The 23987-nt window shown below is 41.2% G+C and overlaps 1 protein-coding gene across 1 annotated transcript; it reads right to left on the bottom strand.

Annotated features, from left to right (window-relative positions):
* Positions 1 to 312: 312 nt before the first annotated feature.
* On the bottom strand, positions 313 to 23627 carry LOC110166888 (N-acetyllactosaminide alpha-1,3-galactosyltransferase-like). The gene is made up of 6 exons (XM_020932218.2): positions 23606 to 23627; positions 15534 to 15581; positions 10982 to 11068; positions 9987 to 10136; positions 7130 to 7267; positions 313 to 1696 (listed from the first exon to the last, which is right to left on the bottom strand). The coding sequence occupies exons 2-6, from the start codon at positions 15536 to 15538 to the stop codon at positions 1012 to 1014; spliced, it is 1065 nt and encodes a 354-aa protein (XP_020787877.1). The 5' UTR covers positions 15539 to 15581; positions 23606 to 23627; the 3' UTR covers positions 313 to 1011.
* Positions 23628 to 23987: the final 360 nt, after the last annotated feature.

The following is a 23987-nucleotide window of genomic DNA, read 5'->3' as shown; positions in this document are numbered from 1 at the left end:
AAGTCGCCTAAACATTGGGCTTGTCTCCCAAAATACGGTCCAGGTTACACGTCCACGGCCGCTTCGTTTGTTTGAGTCTTTAGCCTCCTTGGATTTGTCTCGCAGGCTCTTTATTTTTCATCGACACTGGAGCCGGGACCGCCTGTAGCCTCGCTCGGACATTTCTTTGGCATACATTTCTAAAACTGCCTGGTTCTGATAAGACCGCTCCAATTTGTCCTGAATACAGCGATCCCCCCAAATATTAATAAACTCACTAACCTCACTTTCCCTCCGTTGACGAGACTCTGAGCCTGACGTGTAGGTGGATGAATGCGCTTTGGCCGTTCAGACTGAAGTCGCATGTCAAAAGATCGGATATGTATCAGTTTTAGGAGCACAGTCTGTGTTGTTCAGACTGTCATTAAAAGATCGAAAAAAATTTGATTTAGGTCATAACACATTTTTAAGAGCCTGTGAGTGGTGTTCATGATCTTGTTTTGGAGTTTGATTAAAGGCAAAAGAGAAATTCAATTTGTCAACTGGACAAAAGTTTATTTGGTCGAATATGTTTCTCAGCTCATCCAAGCTGCTTCTTCAGTTCTGGTCAAAATGCTGGTGGACACTTTCTTATATCTGCCTGAAGGGAGGAGCTAACTACACTGAAACTACTCTGAAACTAACACACCTACTTGTTTACATTTTATGTTAGTTATTTAGGTCTAGAGTGTGGGGTCTTTTGTCCAGTAGACAAATTGAATTTTTCCTTTGTCATGGATTGGATTTTTCATGAGTTTGATAAAAAAATAAAAAAAAAAAAGAGAGAGTGACTAACTGAAAAACTGTTGGCCAAGTTATGTGAGAGTCTTGTTTAACAGCACAAACCATCTCACTTGTAGTTCCAGGTAAATCAGTTCTTTATGCTCAGATTTGGTTAAGATTAAAGTCTAACTTGAGTAACGGCGCTTCAGACAGAGCAGTGCCTCCAGTTAGCATCACACCCCCAGGGAATATCGAGCTGCAAGGTATCGACTATCCTCTCAGAACATCGTAGCGCTTCTTGGCCCAGATCATTCTGGCCACGTGGATGTCCTTTCTGTCTTTTAACGAGATCGCGTCCCAGGAGTATTCTGGAGAGAGCAGCTTGGTGGGTTTGTGGAGCCAGAAGTACTTGTTCAAATGGCTTTCGTCGTGCCAGAGCGCCTCCACGTTGTTCTTCTTATCCTCCATGATGCCGTTGTAGCAGTATTCCACCAGAGCTTTGACGTTGGGCCAGGTGCCTCCAAACAACGCAGCGTGGTAGTAGTAGTCTCCAGTCTCCATGTACGCTTTCGACTTTGGGTTTCGATCGTACGTGAAAGCCTCTTGTTTTACGGTGTAGTAATAAGAATGCAGAACCGTCACGGACTCGCCCAGCGCCTCCGTTCCGAACCGGGCTTCGAAAATGCTGTCCACGTCCAGGCAGAAGACGTACGGGTGTTTGTAGCTGATCTCCTTGTCGATAATCTGGGATAGAGTTTTCATTCGCATCATGGAGATGTCTTGCCATCGGGAGTGGCCCTGGGTGTACAGGACTTTCATGGTGCGGTCAGGACCCAGGACGAACTCAGGGACGTCTTCGGGAGTGTCCGTGAATATGTAGTAAGTCAGTGGAATCCCGATCATGAAGTGTTTTTCTGCTGAGATGATGAAGTTTTTCAAGTACGCCTCCAAGTATCTGTAAGAGAAAGGATCATAAGAAAAAGGATCATTTACATGGTCTATGACAGCTTAGACTACTTATTTTACTAAAATGCAGTGAAGACTTAACCTGATTCATCTCTGACCTCGCAGCATTAAGATTTGTTCGCTCAATGGTAGGCGGGTACTTCTTTTTTTTAACCAGTGGTTGGTATTTGGTGATGACTGGTGTGTGTGTGTGTGTGTGTGTGTGTATATATGTATATATATATATACACACACACACTGGTATATTAAGCTTTTCCCAAATCTTATAGGAAGAAGGACAATAACGTCTTTCCCCTTGATAAAATTCACCAAACATTCTCTTTGTTACTGCTTTAAATCCTCATTCTCGGGAATTGTTGCGAAGACAATATAATAATAATGCATTATTGTTATTTAACGCTTTTTTGGACACTCAGACACTTTACAGAGCATTATTCATTCACTCCAGACCCCATGGTGGTAAGCCACTACTGTAGCCACAGCTGCCCTGGGTCAGACTGACGGAAGCGAGGCTGCCAATCTGCGCAATCGGCCCCTCCAACCACCACCATCACTCACACACACACCACTCTCATACTAGGCAATGAGGGTGAAGTCTTGATTAAGGAAACAACAACAGTTTTTTTTACAACTGCTGCCCCACTGTGGCACCTGATTTTCCCAGTGGTCTCGCGTCCAAGTACTGACCAGACCCGACTGAGCTTCTGAGATCTGACGGGATCAGGCTTTAACAAGCCCGTATGGCCACATAATATATCTGGAGTTTTTATTTATTTATTTTTTCCACACAAATTTACCTAGAAGTTGACTTACCCCCATCTTAAGACATGCCAAATATCAAACTAAAATGTGAAATTTTGGCTTTTCTGGCTCTGATTTACCTACCAAGTTTGATCAAAATTTGAGGAAGTAGGGTTTAACTCATTGTGTGAACTGAGGTGGACTGACCCCTCAGTCAGAACCAAATATCATCATCCATCAGATTTGTTTTTTCAGTGACTCGTGAAAAAAGGAACTTACTGGTCACACATCATTTACAAACAAATCACACTTCCGCACAAGCAAACCATAGTTGTTTCGATAGACAGAACATGTCTGTCCCTGATTGGCTAATCCACCTGTCAATCACACCCACCTGAACTCATGTTAAAGGAGAAGTGTGTTGTGAACCGCAGACAAAGACCGTGTAATAACATCAGATTAATGGATTAGAGAGTTTATTCACCCTTTGGAGCACAAAACACCTGCTGTTCAGTCACGGAGACAGAATGATTTATATGAATAATAATTAAAATAATAATAATGTATATAGTGCTTTTCTAAACATCCAAAGATGCAGCACAAAGACAACAATAAAGAGATTAACTTTTTTGTTTGGCCACTCAAAGGAAGCTTCACACATCATTTATTCTCTCACTTCATACTTCATACTTCATACTGAGTTACTTTTATAACCATTACTGACTGACAAATGGAAGTGAAGCTGCCAATCTGCACCTCTGGCTCCTCAAAATCCAAATCTAATTTATTTCTAAAGCACAGCAGTTTCCAAAGTGCTGCACAGAGATCATAAAATTAAGACAACAAAAAGGTAAATTGCTAAAATTTGGTCGTACCAGTCCTAAAACAAAACAGAAAAAGCTAAATAAAAGCAAAACCATAAAAATCATAGGAGTTTGCAAAAATATCAAAATATCAATATATACTATCGCTTTATGTTATGATACAGTATTGATATCGTGGGCTGCTGTATCAATATATCACGAAGAGTATTTTTTGGGGTATATTTTACTGGAGATGTAACAATAACCGGAATATCGTGATATCGTATCGTCAAAGTTCTCACAACAACATTATGGACCATCACAATATATCGAATAACAAGTCTCTTTGCTTAAACTGAGAGTTATGGTGCAGCAATAGCTTAAAGACAGAGGGAACTACATAGACCATGATCCTTTGCTCCATTTCAGCGCAGACTACAAGAAGAAATAACAGTTCTAAGCACTTTTAAGTCTTCGTTCTTTGGATTAAATCTTGTCAAGGCATTTTAAAAGGAAAAAGTCGCTATTTACAGTTTTGTTTATCTCCAAAAAATATCGCAATAAATATCGTACCTTGAGTTTTGGATATTGTTACATCCCTAATCCTGAGCCTCTCCTCTATATCGTGAGCTTTCCCATGATATCGCAATAAATGTCGTACTGTGAGTCTCATACCGTGAGACTTCGATATCGTTACACCTCTATATTTTACTAAACTATTTTTGTTACAGCTACAGTTTTGTTGTTTGTTTAAAGGAAAGAAACTCGTTTATGCGACACATTTGACATTTTCACTGTTCTGAGGATTAAAATGGGGATATAAGAAAGAGGGCAAGCCTACCAGACATAAACCATTATCCATTTATTAGTGCACAGAGTGAGACACTAATACTAATAGTCACGTAATTAATTCATTTTTCCTAGAAGTTGACTTACCCCCATCTTAAGACATGCCAAATATCAAACTAAAATGTGAAATTTTGGCTTTTCTGGCTCTGATTTACCTACCAAGTTTGATCAAAATTTGAGGAAGTAGGGTTTAACTCATTGTGTGAACTGAGGTGGACTGACCCCTCAGTCAGAACCAAATATCATCATCCATCAGATTTGTTTATTTCAGTGACTCGTGAAAAAAGGAACTTACTGGTCACACATCATTTACAAACACACTTCCGCACAAGCAAACCATATTTGTTTCGATAGACAGAATATGTCTGTCCCTGATTGGCTAGTCCACCTGTCAATCACACCCACCTGAACTCATGTTAAAGGAAAACCGTTTTAAAGGAGAAGTGTAATAATAAATAGTCACATAATTAATTCATTTTCAGTTATCCAGCATAATACATATGATTCAGAAATCCCTCGGTGAGTCACTTGGATGGGGTTGGAGAGCTCCTGAGCTACAGGCTGGAGACCCACCTCATATTTAGGGACACATTTAAAGTCACATTTATTACATTTAAAACCAAAATATACACGCAGTTCCCTTAACAACATACTACTGCTGATCAGTGAACAATAACATGAAGTCCTATTCAAACTTGTGCTTCAGAACAGAGTGGAGCCAATGATGCAAATCTGTCAGGAAGAGAATCTGGTTCGTCCTGCTTCCTTAAGAACTCATGTGTCCCTATCGCGCCCCTGATCTCAGCACTAGTGCAAGTTTAGGGCGGGCATGGAGCTCTAAACAGTCGGTGTGCCGAGCCTGGGTATCAGGTGGAGCGGAGCAGATCGAGGGCGTGGCGTGTTGCATTCAGTGAATACCAGAATCGTAAAAATAAATATCAAATGAGTTCAGTGAAAAACAACATGCAACGACTTCTTTTATTTGGAAATATATTAGGATGATCACTGTTGGGCAAGTTACTTTGAAACTGTAATGCGTTATTTATTACCCATTACTGTCATTTCAAAGTAATTCGTTACATTACAATATTACTGCATTTAAAATGTAAGGCATTACATTACTATTGCATTACTTTAAGTTACTCTCACCAAAATAACTTTTGCGCTGTATATGGACTGAACCAGGACTAAACCAGGTCTGAACTAGGACTAAAACAGGACTCACTGTCAGGACGGGCTTGAAGGTGACGCAGGAGAAAGGAGCGGCTCTGCTCCGCACCTCACGGAGGTAAGAGCGGCTGTCACCCGATCGCTCTTTACAGACATCCTGCTGCTCGGGCTCACGGCCCTGATTTCAGCAACTATTTGCAGGGACCCGAGCCGGTGCAAGAGTCTGTTACAGCGCGTAACTTCTACCTTCCTTCAGCGTGTCCAGAAGTCCAACTTTTTGTGTGATGTTTGCATCTTCCTCTGCCTTTTGGGTGCGAGCGCAGGAGCCTTTGTCGGTGCAGAACGTTTCGTCGACGTTGTGGGTTTCGTCGGGGAGAAAACTTGCAACCGTACAGCACTTCAGAATCACACTGCTAGAGACTGAACATGTATTTAAATTTGGCAGCTGGACACATTCTGTACTGTACTGACAGGAGACAGGAGTCCCTTGGCCAGTCAGGACGCAGCGGGAGGAACGCAATACACATTCATACAATGTAAAAAAAAAAAAAAAAAAAAAGGGCATGCAAAATTGCACACAAAAAAAAAAATAAAAAATCTGCGAAACAGCGAGACCGCGAAAAGTGAACTGCGATAGAGGGAGGGACGAGTGTAAACCAGGTCTAAACTAGAACTGACCCAGGTCTAAACCAGGTCTAAACAGCGTGGAGTTCTTTGTCAGTCCTTTCGCCCGCGGTTACCTGAAGGTCTATATGAGGGCGCATCTCCGGCGTTTCACCGCTGCTGATATCGAGGTGATTTTAGCGAATTTGTATGAAGAAAAAACCACCACTTCAATCCAGATTAAAAAAAAAAACAAAACATTGTAACGCGCGTTACTCACATTTGTACCGAGTAAAATATTACTATTTTTTCCCCTGTAATGCCTTACATTACTGCGTTACAGCAAAAAGTAATGCATTACTGTAATTCGTTACTTTTATAACGCGTTACTCCCAACACTGAGGATGATAAATGCTTAACATGTTCGTGTGCCGTCCGGATGCACCACCCACAGCAGAGCACAGTCCCACGCCCGCTCACTTCTGCTCTGTGGTTTGTTTGATCTGGATCTGTACAAAAGCTGCTCATTCATTCACACGAGACCGTTCACAGTGATGCCCTAAAGTGTATTTTCTCGCCCTGTCTGTGGTTCAGACTGTTTCCCCTTCCCAGAACAGAACTGAACGGTATGATTAAACGGACGATTAAAACAGGTTTTCTAGTCGGCTGGCCATTGTTAGGGCTGCCAACCGTCCCTTGAACAATGGAATCGTTCCGTATTGAGGTGAAAAGGGATGCGCTTTGTTCCGTATTACTGTGAGAATCAAAATAGTGTGTACTCAATGGAACGGCGCTTTAAAAGAAAAATTACAGTAAACGGCTGTGGGGCTCTGGGCTCTGAGCTCTGGCCCGGCCTTGGGCTCCGAGCCGCTGGTTCTCTGGTCTTTCTCTTTCTTCTCCTTCGTTCAGATGCGAGGTGTCCAAATAGAGGCACTGATTTATGATAATCATGAAACTTTTTAAATTCAAGTAATCCGAATTTGGCCAGATTTTAGTTTAGCATTTTTTTTCCCCACACGCTTTTACAAACACCCGAGTCTACAACCATATCCTGTCTCCCTCATTTCCAGTGGGCGTGACTGACAGGCGGATTGACCAATCAGAGAAATGCACGGTGTGTTTGTGTCAAAACAAACACGCTGACTTACGAGAAAAAAAAAAAGAAATATAACAGAGGACTGGGAAACACACTTAATTACTTCGTACACGTTTCTCTTGTGCAAAATGTTTCGTAGTGTTTTGTTTTTTTAGAGTACCTGCCGACGGCGAAGACGGTGAGAGCCACGGAGGTGTTGGCTTCTCTGTGCGCTTTATCGTACACAGCTCCATCGAACATGCCCTCCCACATGATGGGGGCCTTCCAGGGGGTCTGTGTGGGCACGTCCGGACGAGCTCTGAGCAGGGAGAGCAAATTAAAGATTACAAAACAAAACAATAACAAAACACATATGATTTGGACCAGAGCTTCTGAATGGCACACAAAAGAAACTAAAAGAAACAGAAGGAATTACATAGAACACAATCATTTGCTCAGTGCAATTTACCTGATGAAATAAATGTTATAAGCACTTTTAAATCTTAAGTCTTTGGTTTATGACAGAATCAAAGGCTGTTCAGGTCATTTTTAAAGGAAAAAGTACTGTAGTATATTTACACTTTTGTTACGCTCTAAAAATATTGTAATAAATATCGTACCGTGAGACACATGAATAAATACATTGTGAATGAAATGTTTTTTTAAGATTAAGGTGTGGTTTAAGAACAGTTCATTTGATGAAAGATAGCACACATTGACAGGTTAGATAAAAATGACGTGGCTACAACAGAACTGGATAAAGCATTCCTCTGTCCCAGCTCGAGACCAACTAGTGGCCGCTCCAGGTACTGCAGCTCCCGGGAGTTTGGGCCCAGACAGAATTCTCCCACAGAGCCCAATGCATTTTTTGGGAATTCAGACTGCCTGTGTTCGACTGATCCACAACTTTCACAAAAGTCTGATTTTGTAGTATGCTTTTCTATTTTCACAGCATAAACTTTTTAAAATGTTTAAATCCTCAAAGCGCCTAAAATTTAGTTTTGAAAGACTTAGCCTAGTCCCGCTCCAGCTCCGCTCTAGCAGCGCTCGCTCTCATTGGTCCAAACGCTTCACGCTGTGCACGTTACAGACGTCACACGGGTGGGAGGAGCTCGTCTGTATTGAGGAAGTAAATGCGGAAGAGAAAATTATTTTGGGCACATGCACCATGGAGCACAGGCCACTCTTTACAGTTGTAGAGCCATCAATTTGCTTGTTTCGGTTGGCGATTTTACCTATTTTTAGATCATAAATCTCACTCAAAATCCTTAAGTTGTCTTAAAAAACGCTTTATAGCTCCGGCTCCGCTCTGCTCCGCTCTCGTTCCTCTTCCTCCTCGTGCATCACGTGATCGCTTTGACCAAGAGCATCAGTGATGCACGAGCCTTCGCGCTCCGTGCGTGTGTCACGTCGCTTTGCTGCGTGTGCCCATGGGACTGAAAAAGAGCACTACTGCGCATGCTCTCGTCGGCCCACAGCCACCGGACATACTAGCCTAGCCGGGCTAATCTAATCATGCGCCATTGAGCTCAGCCCATTGAATGGGACCTGAATGGGCACCTTGCATACCTGGAACCTTGGCTGAAAACATATGACATGCATCTTGGATTCACCTTCCAGAATTATAGAATCATGAGGCTAAAGGTTACCTTCCAGATTTTCAATATGTTCTATCCAGAAACCCAGGCATATCCTTTTATATTTCCCTTTCCTGCAAAATTTAAGTTAATATCTGCTTCTAGACATTCCACTTCCAGTTTTCCATTCCTCAAGGCTTCAGCGCAGTCACCTACTCTGTTCACTCCACCATTTTTACTCATCGAATCCAATCAACAGCACCGTCCAGAGCCTTTTCTTTCGACCTGTGACCCAGAATGCCGTCCGGCGATGTCTGAAAGGTCACGATTAACTCCCTGACACTTGACTTCCCAGTCTGAACGGTGAAGCGACTTCATGACGCGACTCTACCCACAGTTATCCTCGTCACGATTCTGCGCTCGAACCAATTGTTGAACTCCGTGCCTGAATGAAGTTCCACTCACAACTCTTGGCTACGTCCGTCTCCACATCCACACGTTCCTTTCAACAGACGTCGCTGCACTGCCCCACAACACCACGGCCAAAAACCTCGTCCTTCTCCTTCTCAATCTCCTCCTTAAAAAATAAGAAGTTGTTTGTTCTGGTTCTGGTACGAGAGGAGAACTTAAAATCTCCAATGCTCATGCTCGATGCTGCGTCCATGTTTGGACAACTTCTGTAAACACAGAGCACGCTCGCTGTTTTCGTCATCGTGTCCCGTCAGTGTCCATGTGTCACGGACACTTTCGGCCGTTTAATGTTCACACTGGAGTCACATAGAAGTCGCATTTAATTGGAAATGTGAAAATCGGAAAAAACATCGGATTTCACAAAAAAAACGTAATTGAGCGTTAAGCCCTGCAGTCTGAACGTAGCCATAGTCCCTCCAGCGTGTCGTGGGTCTTTCCCGGCGTCTCCTCCCAGTGGGACATGTCACGAACACCAGGAGGCAGACGCCCGAGCCACATCACCTGCTCCTCTCGACGTGGAGGAGCAGCGGCTCTACTCCGAGCTCCTCACCCTATCTCAGCCCAGCCACCCTGCGGAGGAACCTCATTTTGGACGCTTGTATCCGCGATCTCGTCCTTTCGGTCATTACCCAGAGCTCCTGACCATACGTGAGGGCAGGAACGTAGACTGAGCTTTGCCTTTCGCCTCAGCTCTAGAAATAGTTTTATTATTTGTTTTACTACGTTAAACTGTTATTGATCTGGACTTGGCTCGTGAGAAATTTCAATTTGAGACCTCAGTTCTAGTTGTATCATCCACCACTATCAAGGTTGTCAACAGGATGAGAAATTGTGACTGTTGCCATAGCGATTACTAATTCAAAACAGATATCTTTAGAATGGGCAAAGTTCCTTCAAAACAGAAATAGAAGAGGATGTTCAGTGTGGGGGGAAATGACCTCACCATATCAGAGTAAAATAAGACCTATTCATAAACTGGCTGATGCTCACAAGAAGTTGAGAGTCTGGTCCACGCTGCTCATGTTGACGGCCTGGATTTTCTTCCTGGTTGGGTCCACAGGCTCCGCCCCCCTGACCTCCTCTTCCTGTCGATCCGGCGCGTCGAACTCGTCTCCGCTCTCCACCACCTCTCCATTCGGGCTGAGCAAAAAACACAGATGAAAAAACCAAACCAAAAATGAAATTGTCTCCAAAACTAAAATGAAAAAACAGATAACAATTTGGTTTTTTCAGTTTTTGATTTGGTGTTTAAATGAATAATGGAAAAAAAAAAAAAACAGATAACGGTCGTTTCCTTCTTCCGTGACTAAAACTGCGATGCCAGACATTTGCACCCCATACGGACTGAACCAGGACTAAACCAGGACTAAACCAGGACTAAACCGTTTTCAGTCCTGGTCTCAGTTCCGGCCTAAGTCCTGGTCTGGTCCCGGCCTCAGTCCTGGTCTCAGTTCTGGTCTTAATCCTGTTCTGGTCACAGTCTCAGTCCTGGTCTGGTCCTGGTCTAATCACAGTCTCAGTGCTGGTCTGGTCCTGGTCTGGTCCCGGCCTCAGTCCTGGTCTCAGTTCCGGTCTAAGTCCTTGGTCTGGTCCTGGTCTGGTCACAGTCTCAGTCCTGGTCTGGTCCTTGTCTGGTCACAGTCTCAGTCCTGATCTTGTCCATGGTCTGGTCCTGGTCTGGTCCTGGTCTCAGTCCTGGTCTGGTTCTGGTCTGGTTGGACCTCTTTTAGTCCTGGTTCAGTCCATATGTGGCGCAAAAGTCCAGCATCGCAGTTTTAACTCACGGAAACGGGAAACGGTCGTTATCCATTTTTTCCATTATTCATTTAAACACAAAATCGAAAAATTTTAAAAACAATCATTATCCGAGACAAATAATGAAAAAAATTGTTTTTTAGTTTTCTTATTTTTGATTTTATTTTGAAAAACGAATGAGCGTATGACACATGGATTTGTGTGATCTGTGCTTTTTGAACCGGACTCACCCAAAGTAACTGGATTTGAAGCTTTTGAAGAAAAACCCAAAGCAGCACATGGCCAGGAACGCAATTAACTTTGGAGATGCGAGTTTCCTGAAAAAAATAAGACAAATTATGTTAAAAAAAAAAACTTTTCTGAGCTTTTTTTTTAAACCATTTCACATCAGTGTTCCCTCTTCATGATCTTACTCAGAGTTCTGTTTATTGACTTGCGCATGTCTGAGTGATCCTGTGTTGTTTTGCGTTTGTGGCTTGAGTGCTCAGAAAATTTCAGTTTTCACCCACCCCCTATCTCCACCCACTGCTAAACAAAAAATTCTAAACTGTCACATTTTCAACAGTAAAAAAATGTCACTGAAAATCACTGCTTCAAGTCAATGGACTAGTTTCAATCCGTGCATCATTTGTTCATTCGTTTTTCAAAATAAAACCAAAAGTAAGAAAACAAAAACTATTTTCTTCATTATTTGTCTCAGAAAACCAAAATGAAAAAAATGGATAACAATTTTTCGATTTTGTGTTTAAATGAATAATGGAAAAAACGGATAACAGCTGTTTCCCGTTTCCTTAACTTAAACTGGAGACGCCGGACTTTTGCGCCGCATGTGAACTGAACCAGGACTGGACCAGGGTTAAAGTAGGACTAAACAGGACTGAAACAGGACTGAAACAGGACTGAACACGGACTGAACAGGACTGAACAGGACTGAAACAGGACTGAACAGGACTGAACTGAACAGGACTGAAAACTGAAACAGGACTGAAACAGGACTAGGACTGAACAGGACTGAACAGGACTGACTGAAACAGGACTGAACACAGGACTGAACAGGACTGAACACGGACTGAAACAGGACTGAACACGGACTGAAACAGGACTGAAACAGGACTGAACACGGACTGAAACAGGACTGAACACGGACTGAAACAGGACTGAAACAGGACTGAAACGGACTGGACTGAACAGGACTGAACAGGACTGAGGACACAGGACTCAGGAAACACGGACTGACTGAACACGGACTGAAACAGGACTGAAACAGGACTGAACAGGACTGAACGGACACAGGGACTGAAACAGGACTGGGACTGAAACAGGACTGAACAGGACTGGACTGAACAGGACTGAAACAGGACTGAACACGGACTGACTGAACAGGACTGACTGAACAGGACTGAAACAGGACTGAACACGGACTGAAACAGGACTGAACAGGACTGAAACAGGACTGAACACGGACTGAAACAGGACTGAACACGGACTGAAACAGGACTGAACACGGACTGAAACAGGACTGAACACGGACTGAAACAGGACTGAACAGGACTGAACACGGACTGAAACAGGACTGAACACGGACTGAAACAGGACTGAACACGGACTGAAACAGGACTGAACACGGACTGGACTGAAACAGGACTGAACATGGACTGAAACAGGACTGAACAGGACTGACACGGACTGAAACGGACTGAACATGGACTGAACACGGACTGAAACAGGACTGAACACGGACTGAAACAGGACTGAACACGGACTGAAACAGGACTGAACACGGACTGAACACGGATTAAACCAGGACTAAACCAGGACTCAGGACTGAACCAGTAGGACTAAACCAGAACTGAAGTAGGACTGAACCAGGACTAAACCAGTACTTGAGACAGAGAGACCCCGACCCCGTGGAGCAGGGTGTCCGCAAAGCGCAATTGGACGATGGCTGCGCATAGCCAGACACTCCTGGTTCAGTCCTGGTTCAGTCCTGGTTCAGTCCTGGTTCAGTCCTGGTTCAGTCCAAATGTGGCGCAAAAGTCCAGCATCTCCAGTTTTCATCGTAGATTCATGGTCAAAATTGAAACGGGAAACAAATCATCATTTTTTTTCATTAGAAAATAGTTGTTTTTTTCATTTTCTTACTTTTGGTTTGGTTTTGGTTTAGTTATTTTGAAAAACTAATGAACGAATGATACACGGATTCAGTTTCCATTATTATAATTATTATTTTATTATTATAATGTCAGTATTGTAGGTTATATTTAATAGAATGTAGAATTATGATCTACACCTATGTTACAAATTAAAGCCACAGTGTGTAATGTTTCACCCTAAAGAATAGACCAAAAAGCATGCACATATCCCTTCTCTGAGCGGGCTTGCATTTCCACAAACCTGACTCTTATTTAGCCTGGATAAGGGCCTCTTCCTGCTTGTTTGTTTCCATAGAAATGTTGTTTGTTTTAAAGATGCACTGTGTAACTTTTCTGGTAGAAGATCCATCAAATGCTTTTCTCCTTTGCGATGTTATTGCTTTGTCTGGAATGTTTCACAGTACGGCATTAAACCTTTCTATCTTCATAGACCAAACCTGACCAAGTTACAGGTCAGATCTGTGGAGAGGAGGTCCCGCTCACAGTCAGAATGTCGTTTTTTCCTAGGTATTTTTGAGCTGTAAAGCCACCTGTAATTGAATAAATACAATGTCGAACTATTTAATGTCACACTGCGGAACATTCCAGACAACGCAATGACATCTCCATAGAAACAAGCAGGTGAAAAGTTACACAATGCACCTTTAAGTGCGCTTTTAACTTCTTATTTTCATGAATCGTACAGTTAACAAATTGTCTACAAAAGAACTCATAGGCTTCTAAAATAAAAAAAGGTGCATTATGTAACTTTTTCTAGTGCCAGCTGCTTGTCTCCATGGAGATGTTACTGGTTTGAATGAAATGTTCCATAGTGTGGCCAAGTTACAGGTCAGATCTGTGGAAAGGCGACGCCGCTCACAGTTAGAACGTCTGTTTTTCTAGGTATTTTTGAGCTATAAAACCACCTGGATTTGAATAAATACAATGTCGAACTGTTTAATGTCACACTGCGGAACATTCCAGACAAAGCAATGACATCTCCATAGAAACAAGCAGGTGAAAAGTTACACAATGCACCTTTAAGTGTGCTTTTAACTTGAATCGTACCGTTAACAAATGTTCTACAGAAGAACTCATAGGCTTCTAAAATAAAAAAGGTGCATTATGTAACTCTTTCTAGTGCCAGCTGCTTGTCTCCATGGAGATGTTACTGGTTTGAATGAAATGTTCCATAGTGTGGCCAAGTTATAGGTCAGATCTGTGGAGAGGCGACGCCGCTCACAGTCAGAATATTTGTTTTTCTAGGTATTTTTGAGCTATAAAACCAGCTGTAGTAACCAATTCTATAAATGTAAAGTAGAGCTGTTTAATGTCACACTGCGGAACATTCCAGACAACGCAATGGCATCTCCATAGAAACAAGGAGGTGAAAAGTTACACAATGCACCTTTAAGTGCGCTTTTATCTTCTTATTTTCATGAATCGTACAGTTAACAAATTGTCAACAAAAGAACTCATATGCTTGTATTTTAAAGGTGCATTATGTAACTTTTGCAGTGTCTCCATGGAGATGTTACTGGTTTGAATGAAATGTTCCATAGTGTGGCCAAGTTACAGGTCAGATCTGTGGAGAGGCGACGCCGCTCACAGTCAGAATGTTTGTTTTTCTAGGTATTTTTGAGCTGTAAAACCACCTGTAGTAACCAGTTGTATAAATGTACAATGTCGAGCTGTTTAATGTCACACTGCGGAACATTCCAGACAAAGCAATGACATCTCCATAGAAACAAGCAGGTGAAAAGTTACACAATGCACCTTTAAGTGTGCTTTTAACTTCTTATTTTCATGAATCGTACAGTTAACAAATTGTCAACAAAAGAACTCATATGCTTGTATTTTAAAGGTGCATTATGTAACTTTTGCAGTGTCTCCATGGAGATGTTACTGGTTTGAATGAAATGTTTCGTAGTGTGGCCAAGTTACAGGTCAGATCTGTGGAGAGGCGACGCCGCTCACAGTTAGAACGTCTGTTTTTCTAGGTATTTTTGAGCTATAAAACCACCTGGATTTGAATAAATACAATGTCAAACTGTTTAAAGTCACACTGCGGAACATTCCAGACAAAGCAATGACATCTCCATAGAAACAAGCATGTGAAAAGTTACACAATGCACCATTAAGTGCGCTTTTAACTTGAATCGTACCGTTAACAAATGCTCTACAAAAGAACTCATAGGCTTCTATATTAAAGGTGCATTGTGTAACTTTTGCAGTGTCTCCATGGAGATGTTACTGGTTTGAATGAAATGTTCCGTAGTGTGGCCAAGTTACAGGTCAGATCTGTGGAGAGGCGGCCGCACTCACAGAAAGTTACGCCATATAAACACCGAATGTAAAAACTGAATAAACCCGAGATGGATTTAATGTCGTACTGGTAAAAAAAAAAAATCACCATGGAAACAGACGTGCAGCAGACCCACCCCAACAGAAATGTTACATAATGCGCAATTAAGTTTAATTAATGCCTGGCAAGTAGTAATTTATTAATTTTCTGTTTTTGTTCTTGAGATAAAATACTTCTATCGGTATGTTGATTAAACACTAGTAGACATTTAATTACTTCATTACACCTTTAATAATACATTTTTACAATTGTTTATCAGCTTAATCCAAGTACACAGGCACTAACCTCATGTTCAAAGTGTCTCGTCCAACGAAAACAACCAACTCCTCCAACCTGAAATCAAACAAAAAACACTTTTAACAAGGTCCGTTCGTAAGCAATATAAAAACAGGCTCGTATTTCCAGTATTTAGTTAAAGATGCATTGTGTAACTTTTCCGGTGGAGGTCCCGTCAAGTGTTTTTCTCCGTTACTTTGTCTGGAATGTTTCACAGTGTGGAATTAAATCTTTATATCTCCACGGAGACCAAACCGGACCAAGCCACAGGTCAGATTTTGTTATTTCTGAGCCGTAAAACCACCTGTAATTGAATAAATGTAAGGTAGAGCTGCTTAAAGTCACACTGCGGAACATTCCATTGCAAAGCAGAAACAAGCAGGTGACGGATCCAACGCCAGAAAAGTTACACAATGCGCCTGTGTCCTGTTTTGCCCCATGTATTTGAGCAAAACGTGAGCTCAGAATAAGACCTCTGTGTGCTGTCTGCGTCTGTTTACGAGGATTTTATTGTCAAATGATCAGGAAGTGAATGTTAGCATGCTAGTTGTTATTAGTTTTACCGTCACGGCAAAACTCCACTGTCTGAAAGTTGTGAAAATCGCTTCTAAACTCATCACGGCGAATAAGTAGGATGCTCTGAAGCGAGGAAAAATGTTGGGCCACTGCAAATGAAATCGTTTTGTTTTTCACGTATTAAAAGACACTAAAAATATCAGGTACATTCCCTTTTAAAACTGGTTTAGCTTGTATTTTGTAGAGTAGAGTCTGTTTACTCACACAGAGTCAATCCGTGTGTCATTCGTTCATTCATTTTTCAAATTTGACTTAAACCACTGTCATAATGGAAATACCAGATCTAAACCAGGACTCTAATCCGTGTATCATTCATTCGTTTTTCAATATAAAACCAAAAATAAGAAATGAAAAAACAACTGTTTTCTTCATTATTTGTCTCCAAAACCAAAATGAAAAAACAAATAAAGATTCGTTTTTTCAGTTTTCAATTTTGTGTTTAAATGAAGAATGGAAAAAAACGGATAATGTTTCCCGTTTACGTGACGTCCGTGACTGCGATGCACCGCAAACGAACTGAACCAGGACTGATCCAGGTCCTGGACCACACCGGGACCAGAGCAAGACTGAGACAGAGACCAGACCGGTACCGAGACCAGAGCGGGACCAGAGCGGACTCCAGAGTGGACGCCGAACTTTGACTCCGAGCCTCTGCGGGGTCCGAGCCTCAACTTCGAGCTCCTGAACTGCTGTGGGTTCTGAGCCTCCAGTCTGGTCCCTGTCTGGTCTCGGCCTGGTCTCAGTCTCAATCCCGGTCTCAGTCTCGGTCTGTTGTTTTTTCATTTTCTTATTTTTGGTTTTATATTGAAAAACGAATGAATGATACACAGATTAGAGTCCTGGTTTAGATCTGGTATTTCCATTATGTCAGTGATTTAAGTCACACGAGTTTAGTCCTGGTTTGGTCCTGGTTTAGTCCTGGTTTAGACCTGGTTTTAGACCTGGTTTTAGTCCTGCTTTAATCCTGGTTTGGTCCTGGTTTAGTCCTGGTTTAGACCTGGTTTTAACCTGGTTTAGACCTGGTTTTAGACCTGGTTTAGACCTGGTTTTAGACCTGGTTTAAGACCTGGTTTTAGACCTGGTTTAGACCTGGTTTAGACCTGGTTTAGACCTGGTTTTAGACCTGCTTTTGTCCTGGTTTAGACCTGGTTCAGACCTGGTTTTAGTCCTGCTTTATTCCTAGTTAGTCCTAGTTTATTCCTAGTTTAGACCTGGTTTAGACCTGGTTTAGACCTGGTTTTAGATCTGGTTTAGACCTGGTTTAGTGTCCAGCAATGAGTGGACTTACTGGAAAAAAAAAAAAAAAAAAAAAAAAAGGGGATATAGCCCCAAATGTAAAAACAGGAAAATACCGCCGTGTAATCCATTTATTTCAACAAAGTAACTGTAATCCAATTACCACTCACTGAAACAGTAACTGTAACTGAATACAGTTACTCATAATTTGTACTCTGATTACGTAACTCCAGTACTTGTAATCTGTTACTCCCCAACACTATATACAAGACCCACACATCACTCTTGGAAGGTAGAAAGTTCTGAGAAGTTGATTTTACAGGAGATGGGCCCTTTAAAAAAACAGTGATGAGATCTGCATTATTAAACATTATTATCATTGATAACAGCGCCACATACAGGTGTGGTATGTGTATTACATCGTTTTCACTCAGTGCTCCGCTGTCGTCCGGACGTGTGTGGACGCAAATTTTTTTCAACCCGCAATAAAAGCCCCCAAAAAACCCCCAGGAGTGTTGTGGTGTGGGCGCGGCCTAAAACTCCAGACAGGACAAACTAGTCTGTCAAACCTGTCAACAGCTCCTCCTCCAGAGACGCGTGACACTTTGACACTCTTTTGTTTTAAAGGTGCCAAACTGGTCATTAAAGCATTTTATCAGTATGCATTAAAAACAAAAATAAAAAAGGTATGAAGGCACAACAGGTCGTCTCCGTACTCTCAGAACATGCACATTTAACAAAACACATACCAAGATTTAAAATATATGATCAATAATAGCTTTTAACAATTCTTTAATATTAATATGTAAAAATTGTGCGCTGTCCCTGTCTAAAAAAATAATAATAAAAAATAAATAAATATAAATATAAAATAAAATAAATAATTAATAATAATATATAATAATAATAAATATAATAATAATAATAATAATAATAATAATAATAATAAATAAATCAGTTTTCCTGGTGATACATCTTTAAATAAGTGCCTTGCAAATTTTAAAAGATTAATATTTGCAAATTTTTTATGCTCATCTTCCAATTTATTCCATAATTGTACTTGCACTTAGCCATTTGTCCAATAGTTGTTCTTACTTTTACTTTTTTTAATTTATTTTTTTTATTTAACTCCCTTCGTCCAAATCGCCCTTGTCTCTCTTTGAATATATTTTAAAAGTTGCTTGGTATTACCTTGTTTATTCCATGCTTTATACATTATCAGAGCAGTTTTATGTTTTACTAAATCAAATAACTTTAAGACTTTTACCTTTTAAAAACTAAACAACAAGATCCACATACATCAGGTCCGTTGAAAGTAAATATGAACTAGTCTTGGCATTTTGAAATTTTTTTGCCATTGTGTGCACGATATGAAACTATTTCCAACAAACTGTGAGAGTATATTTGTGGGGCTATAAAAATTATTACAAAACACGATAAAGAAAGATCATTTTTAGAAACTGGCTGCAGAGTCATAGTCAGGCTGGTGCCACCTAGTGCCTCCACTCAGTTTCATTTCTCTCCAGCGACTAGGTCAGGAATCAGAATACACTAGATCAGGAGTGTCAAACATACGGCTCGGGGGCCAGATCCGGCCCTCCAAGACCTTTAATCTGGTCCTCGGCTGATTTTCTACTAAAATATTTTAATTATATTTTCTATTAAAATATTGGTAATTTTCTGCTGTGTTTCTCCAGCGTCTCTGTACGTGGCTCCTCCCACCAGAGCAGCACAAATGAAGACTTGTTCTCTTTCCAAACGCTCTTAAAGGACGATCGTTTTGACTGTTGACCGTGACAACCTCATCAAAAAATGTCAGAAATGAGAAAAAATTGGAGCCGAGTGCAAGATTTTCCAAGAAAAACTAACTTATTCCTATTTACATACAAGTTATTGTTAAAACATTGTGTTGAAACTGTATTTTTCTTAAAGTTTCAGGTTGTTCATAATATTATAATATTCTGTAAAAGAAAAGAGTTCATCAATTAAAAAAGATTTCTGTAATAGATTTGCATTTCTCTGCACAATTATTTGAACTTATTGCTATTTTTGGGGTTTATATGCGGCCCCCGGACCAAAATGAGTTTGACACCCCTGCATTAGACGGTTCGCAAAAACCCCGGAAGTTGTAGACCGCACACCGGCCAATTAAGAAGAGACAGACATTCTGTGTTGCCAACGATTCCTGAGACCGAGGATTTAAAGCTGGAACAAAGAGAATGTTTGGTGAATTTTATCAAGGGGAAAGATGTTATTGCTCTTCTTCCTACGGGATTTGGCAAATGCTCAATATACCTGTTAGTTAGATTACATACGTCACGACCAAATAACAGTGATTGGTTAAATAAAAAAAAGTACCCGCCTACTATCGAGCAAACGAATCCTAATGCTGCGAGGTCAGACAGTTTCCACGAAGTGAAACGGGCTACCAACTCACAACACTACAATAAAAAAGAAAGAAAATTAACCAAAGTATACAAAACAAAAATCTTGCACACATTGCTCACTGACTGCTGATATAAGAAATGAAAAAGTGCCCTACAGAATATTCTTCCCACTGGACTCTACGACTTTAGACTGTAAAGCTCTTGTTCAGTTTGAGCAGGAGTTGATTTTCAAAGTTTGTAGCGCTAATCCGTGCTTCCTCCGCTTCCTTTCATTTCCAGCTGACATTTCTTTTTTTTTTCTCTATCAGGGCCTGTTTACATGAGAACGTTTGCGGATAAAACCAACAAAATATTTTATCGGAAGTGACTTTTGTTTAGATGGTGACAGCGTTTTTGGGGCTTAAAAATGCAAAAATCTGAAACCACCCTCCAGAGTGGAACAGTTGAATACACTTTGCTGCAGTGTTTCCTGTCTACACTGCCCAAGACGCAAAACTCTGCTCACGTCGCGTACACGTTTACGTCTTAAACATACAGTACACAGAAACCTGGCATGCTCAATCAATCCAATTCCACACACTTTTGCGTCACCGTATGCGCGCAGATTTCCTTCTGAAAACGCTCATCTAAACGCGGAATGTCAAGGGTTCTTCCGAAATAAATGTAAAGAAATAATGGCTCAGTCAAAAAAACTTTACTTAAGTGCGTTTTTATTCACACCACAGCTCAAAGTGCAGAGTGGAATATTTACAGTGAAAAATGAGGTGGTAGAGTCCAACAAAAAAAGAAGTATTTACAACAATATTTACAGCAATCGCACTTAGAGAAGCGACTGTGAAGCCCAAAAAAAAAAAAAAGTGAAGCCACTTTTGCGTCTTCTGTTCAGACCGTCGTCATATAGACGTAGCGTCAGTCTGATTTTACTCAGTGACGAGGGTGGGTTCCAATGTAATGAAGTAAAAGACTTGGGTCAAAATGTACTTGAGTAAATGTAAAATGACCCATTTCAAAAACTACTTTAAAAATTACAAATTATTCACAAAAACCACTCAATTACAGTAACGTGAGTAAATGTAATCTGTTGCTTTCCACTCTTGGTTAAATGCAAACAGTGGACAGATTCTAGAGCACAAATACACAGGGCCATTTCACTCTGAGCTGTGATTTTGTGTTTACTTCTGATCAGACGAACATGGTAAAATGCAAAACATCTTATTTCCCTGATGTGTTCGGGCGGCACGACTTCCTCCTGCGTCAGACGAGTCACAGTCTGTCAGAATTCAGAGTCATCATTCAGCCCCTCTTCATGTGTGTTTTCATCGGTGTCCCACAAGGATCAGGTCTAGGCTCAGTGCTCTTTTCCCTGTAACTGCCCCCCTCCAGTTTGTAGATGATCTTATTTTGAAGAATAGTCTAAGTGGAGGCGACGACTTGAACAGAAAATAGAGATTTATGTATTTGTGTTGACCGGGTCACGGGGGGGGGGCATTTACAGACCAGGTCACTAGAGGGACAGTTATAGGTCGGGTCACTAGTGGGGCAGTTACAGACATGATCACAAGGGTGGGAATTACAGACGAGGTCACTACGGGGGCATCTACAGACTGGGTCACTAACAGGGCACTTACAGACCGGGTCACTGCGGGGGAGTTACAGACCAAGTCACTAGAAGGGCATTTGTAGACCGGATCACTAATGGGGCATTTACAGACCGGGTCACGAACAGGGCAATTACAGGTCGGGTCACTAGGGGGAAGGAATTACAAACCAGGTCACTAGGGGGGTATTTACAGACCTGGTCATGAGGGAGGCAGTTACAGACCGGGTCACTAGAGGGAGAATTACAGATCGGATCACGAGGGGTGTAATCACAGATTGGGTCACTAGGGGGGCAGTTGCAGACCTGGTCACTGGGGGGGGGAATTGCAGATCGAGTTACTAGGGGGGCAGTTACAGGCTGGGTCACTAAGAAGGTAATCACAGACCAGGTCACTAGGGGGGCAGTTATAGGTCGGGTCACTAGTGGGGCATTTACAGACTGGGTCACAAGAGGGAGAATTACAGATTGAAACACGAGGGGTGGAATTACAGACTGGGTCACTAAGAGGGTAATCACAGACCAGGTCACTACGTGGGCAGTTATAGGTTGGGTCACTAGGGGGGCAGTTACAGACCGGGTCACTAACTGGGCAGTTACAGACTGGGTCACTGGGGGGCAGTTACAAACCGGGTCATGAGGGTGTGAATTATAGACGAGGTCACTAGGGGAGCATCTACAGACTGGGTCACTAGGAGGGTAAACGCAGACTGGGTCACTAACGGGGCAGTTACAGATCGGGTCAGTAGGGGGCAATTAAAGGGGACTGCATAACCGTCAGAATTCAGCCTGTATTCAGTCACTCTCCGCTTGTGTTTCCGACGGGGTCCCACAAGGATCGATTCTGGGCCCAGCGCTCTTTTCCCTGTACGTCGACGATCTCCCAGCGATCCGTCCCAAAATCCACGCTCAACTATTTGCAGACGACATCGTGAAATCCACACGAGGCAACAGCACCTCACGAGTCCTCACAGTTTACGGTTCATGTCCCAAACTGGTGAGACGAGTCTGGTCTACAGCTCAATGTAAATAAAATCCAGTCCCACTAGTGTAAAACCTGCCGTCTTCGTGTCGGCCTGAACCTCGACAAAAATACCTCGGAGTCCAGACAGACACAAGTTTAACGTTTAAAATTACGAGTACTGGAAGGATGTAACAGTAAAATTGTACCGTTTCATCAAACCTCAGCTGGAACGATCTACACGCGATAAATACCCGGTCACATGCAAACGTCGCTCCCCTCAAACCACCACATCAGTCACACAAAAAAACAATAAAAACACCAGTCCATGAGCATCACTGTACGATATTAAAAAGTACTTATAAACCCTAACACGGTTTAACTATGACAGTATTGCAAAAAAGAACAGCAACTTTGCATTTACAATTTCACTTGCGACTTACTGAGACAAAATTTAAATTAAAACAAACAAAACTGAATGCGTACACTGGAAAAAACAATATCTAAGTGAGTTAAAATGACTTAAATTAAGAAGATTTTGCTTTATTTGAGTTGATTCAACATCTACCAATGGAATAAATGTGCTTTTCTTAATTTGACATTTGATTTTGTTTCTTATTTTAAGTGCAAAAAGTTGTTATTTTTCTTATTTAAGTGCAGCAAAGTGGTATTTTCATATTTTAAGTACAAAAGTCTTATTCCACTGGCAGATATTTTTACTTTTGAAGAGAAATTTACTCAAATTGTGATGACAATTTCTTAATTTAAATCATTTTAACTTAGAGACTTAGCCAGATTTTGTTTTTGAAGCTTAATTCATTCATTCCAGAGCTATATATCTTTCAAAATATAAAGCTTTTTCTTAATTTGACATTTGATTTTGTTTCATATTTTAAGTAAAAAAAATGTTGTTTTTCTTATTTTAAGTCTAGCAAAGTGTATTTTCATATTTTAAGTACAAAAAGTGTTGTTCCACTGGCAGATATTTTTACTTTTTAAGAGAAATGTACTCAAATCGTGATGCAACTTTCTTAATTTAAGTCATTTTAACTTAGAGACTTGACTAGATTTTGTTTTTGAAGTGTAATTAATTCATTCGAGAGCTCTAAAACCTTCAAAATATAAAGCTTTATACCGTTTTTTTTTAAAGGTTTGTACAGGGTTAGACTTTTTCAAATCAGCTCAAGCAGAAATACAATCACTTTTTTCTTAGTTTTTATCTTCACACATATATTTTTTGCAGTATCTATGAAAGAAATTCGTTTTTGAGAGCAATATAAATCAACAAACCTTTCAGAATAAGAAGAAAACGTGTCGACTTTACCTGTTTGAGATGGGATCCTCCTTTCCTCGTCTCCTCTGGACTGATCTGGTCTGCCGTCTGCTTCCAGTCTCGTTCCTCTTTCACCACGCCCACAATCACATCTTTTGTCTCTGAGCATTTCACTGAAAGGGCCTCTTCTTTCCAAAAGCCACACGACCTGATTTTCAAACCACAAAAGGCAGATGAGACGTGGAGAGAAACTTCACAGGAATGAAACTCTGGGTCCTAGTTTAAAGAGGAGGTGTTGTATTTCAGTCAATACATATTAAGATCACTTTGTTACGTTTTATTGTTTTGAAAATGCTCTACTGGCTAAAAAACAATTCTCCTCTGTCTTTCTTTCTTTCTTTCTTCTCGCTTTCTTATCTTTTTTTATTTTAAT

The sequence above is a fragment of the Boleophthalmus pectinirostris genome, unplaced genomic scaffold (genome assembly GCF_026225935.1).
Source record: "Boleophthalmus pectinirostris isolate CB_2022bp ecotype Guang Dong unplaced genomic scaffold, ASM2622593v1 HiC_scaffold_19, whole genome shotgun sequence".
Taxonomy (NCBI): Eukaryota; Metazoa; Chordata; class Actinopteri; order Gobiiformes; family Gobiidae; genus Boleophthalmus; species Boleophthalmus pectinirostris.
This window is presented reverse-complemented; position numbering and strand designations above follow the sequence as displayed.

Bases quoted from the DNA above. Each gene is read 5' to 3' on its own strand.
- LOC110166888 (XM_020932218.2), bottom strand. The intron at 7,268-9,986 runs GTGAGCATCAGC...CTCCCTGCTCAG, and splicing joins GACCAGACTCTCAACTTCTT to AGCTCGTCCGGACGTGCCCA. The intron at 1,697-7,129 runs GTACTCTAAAAA...TTTCTCTTACAG, and splicing joins ACCGTCTTCGCCGTCGGCAG to ATACTTGGAGGCGTACTTGA.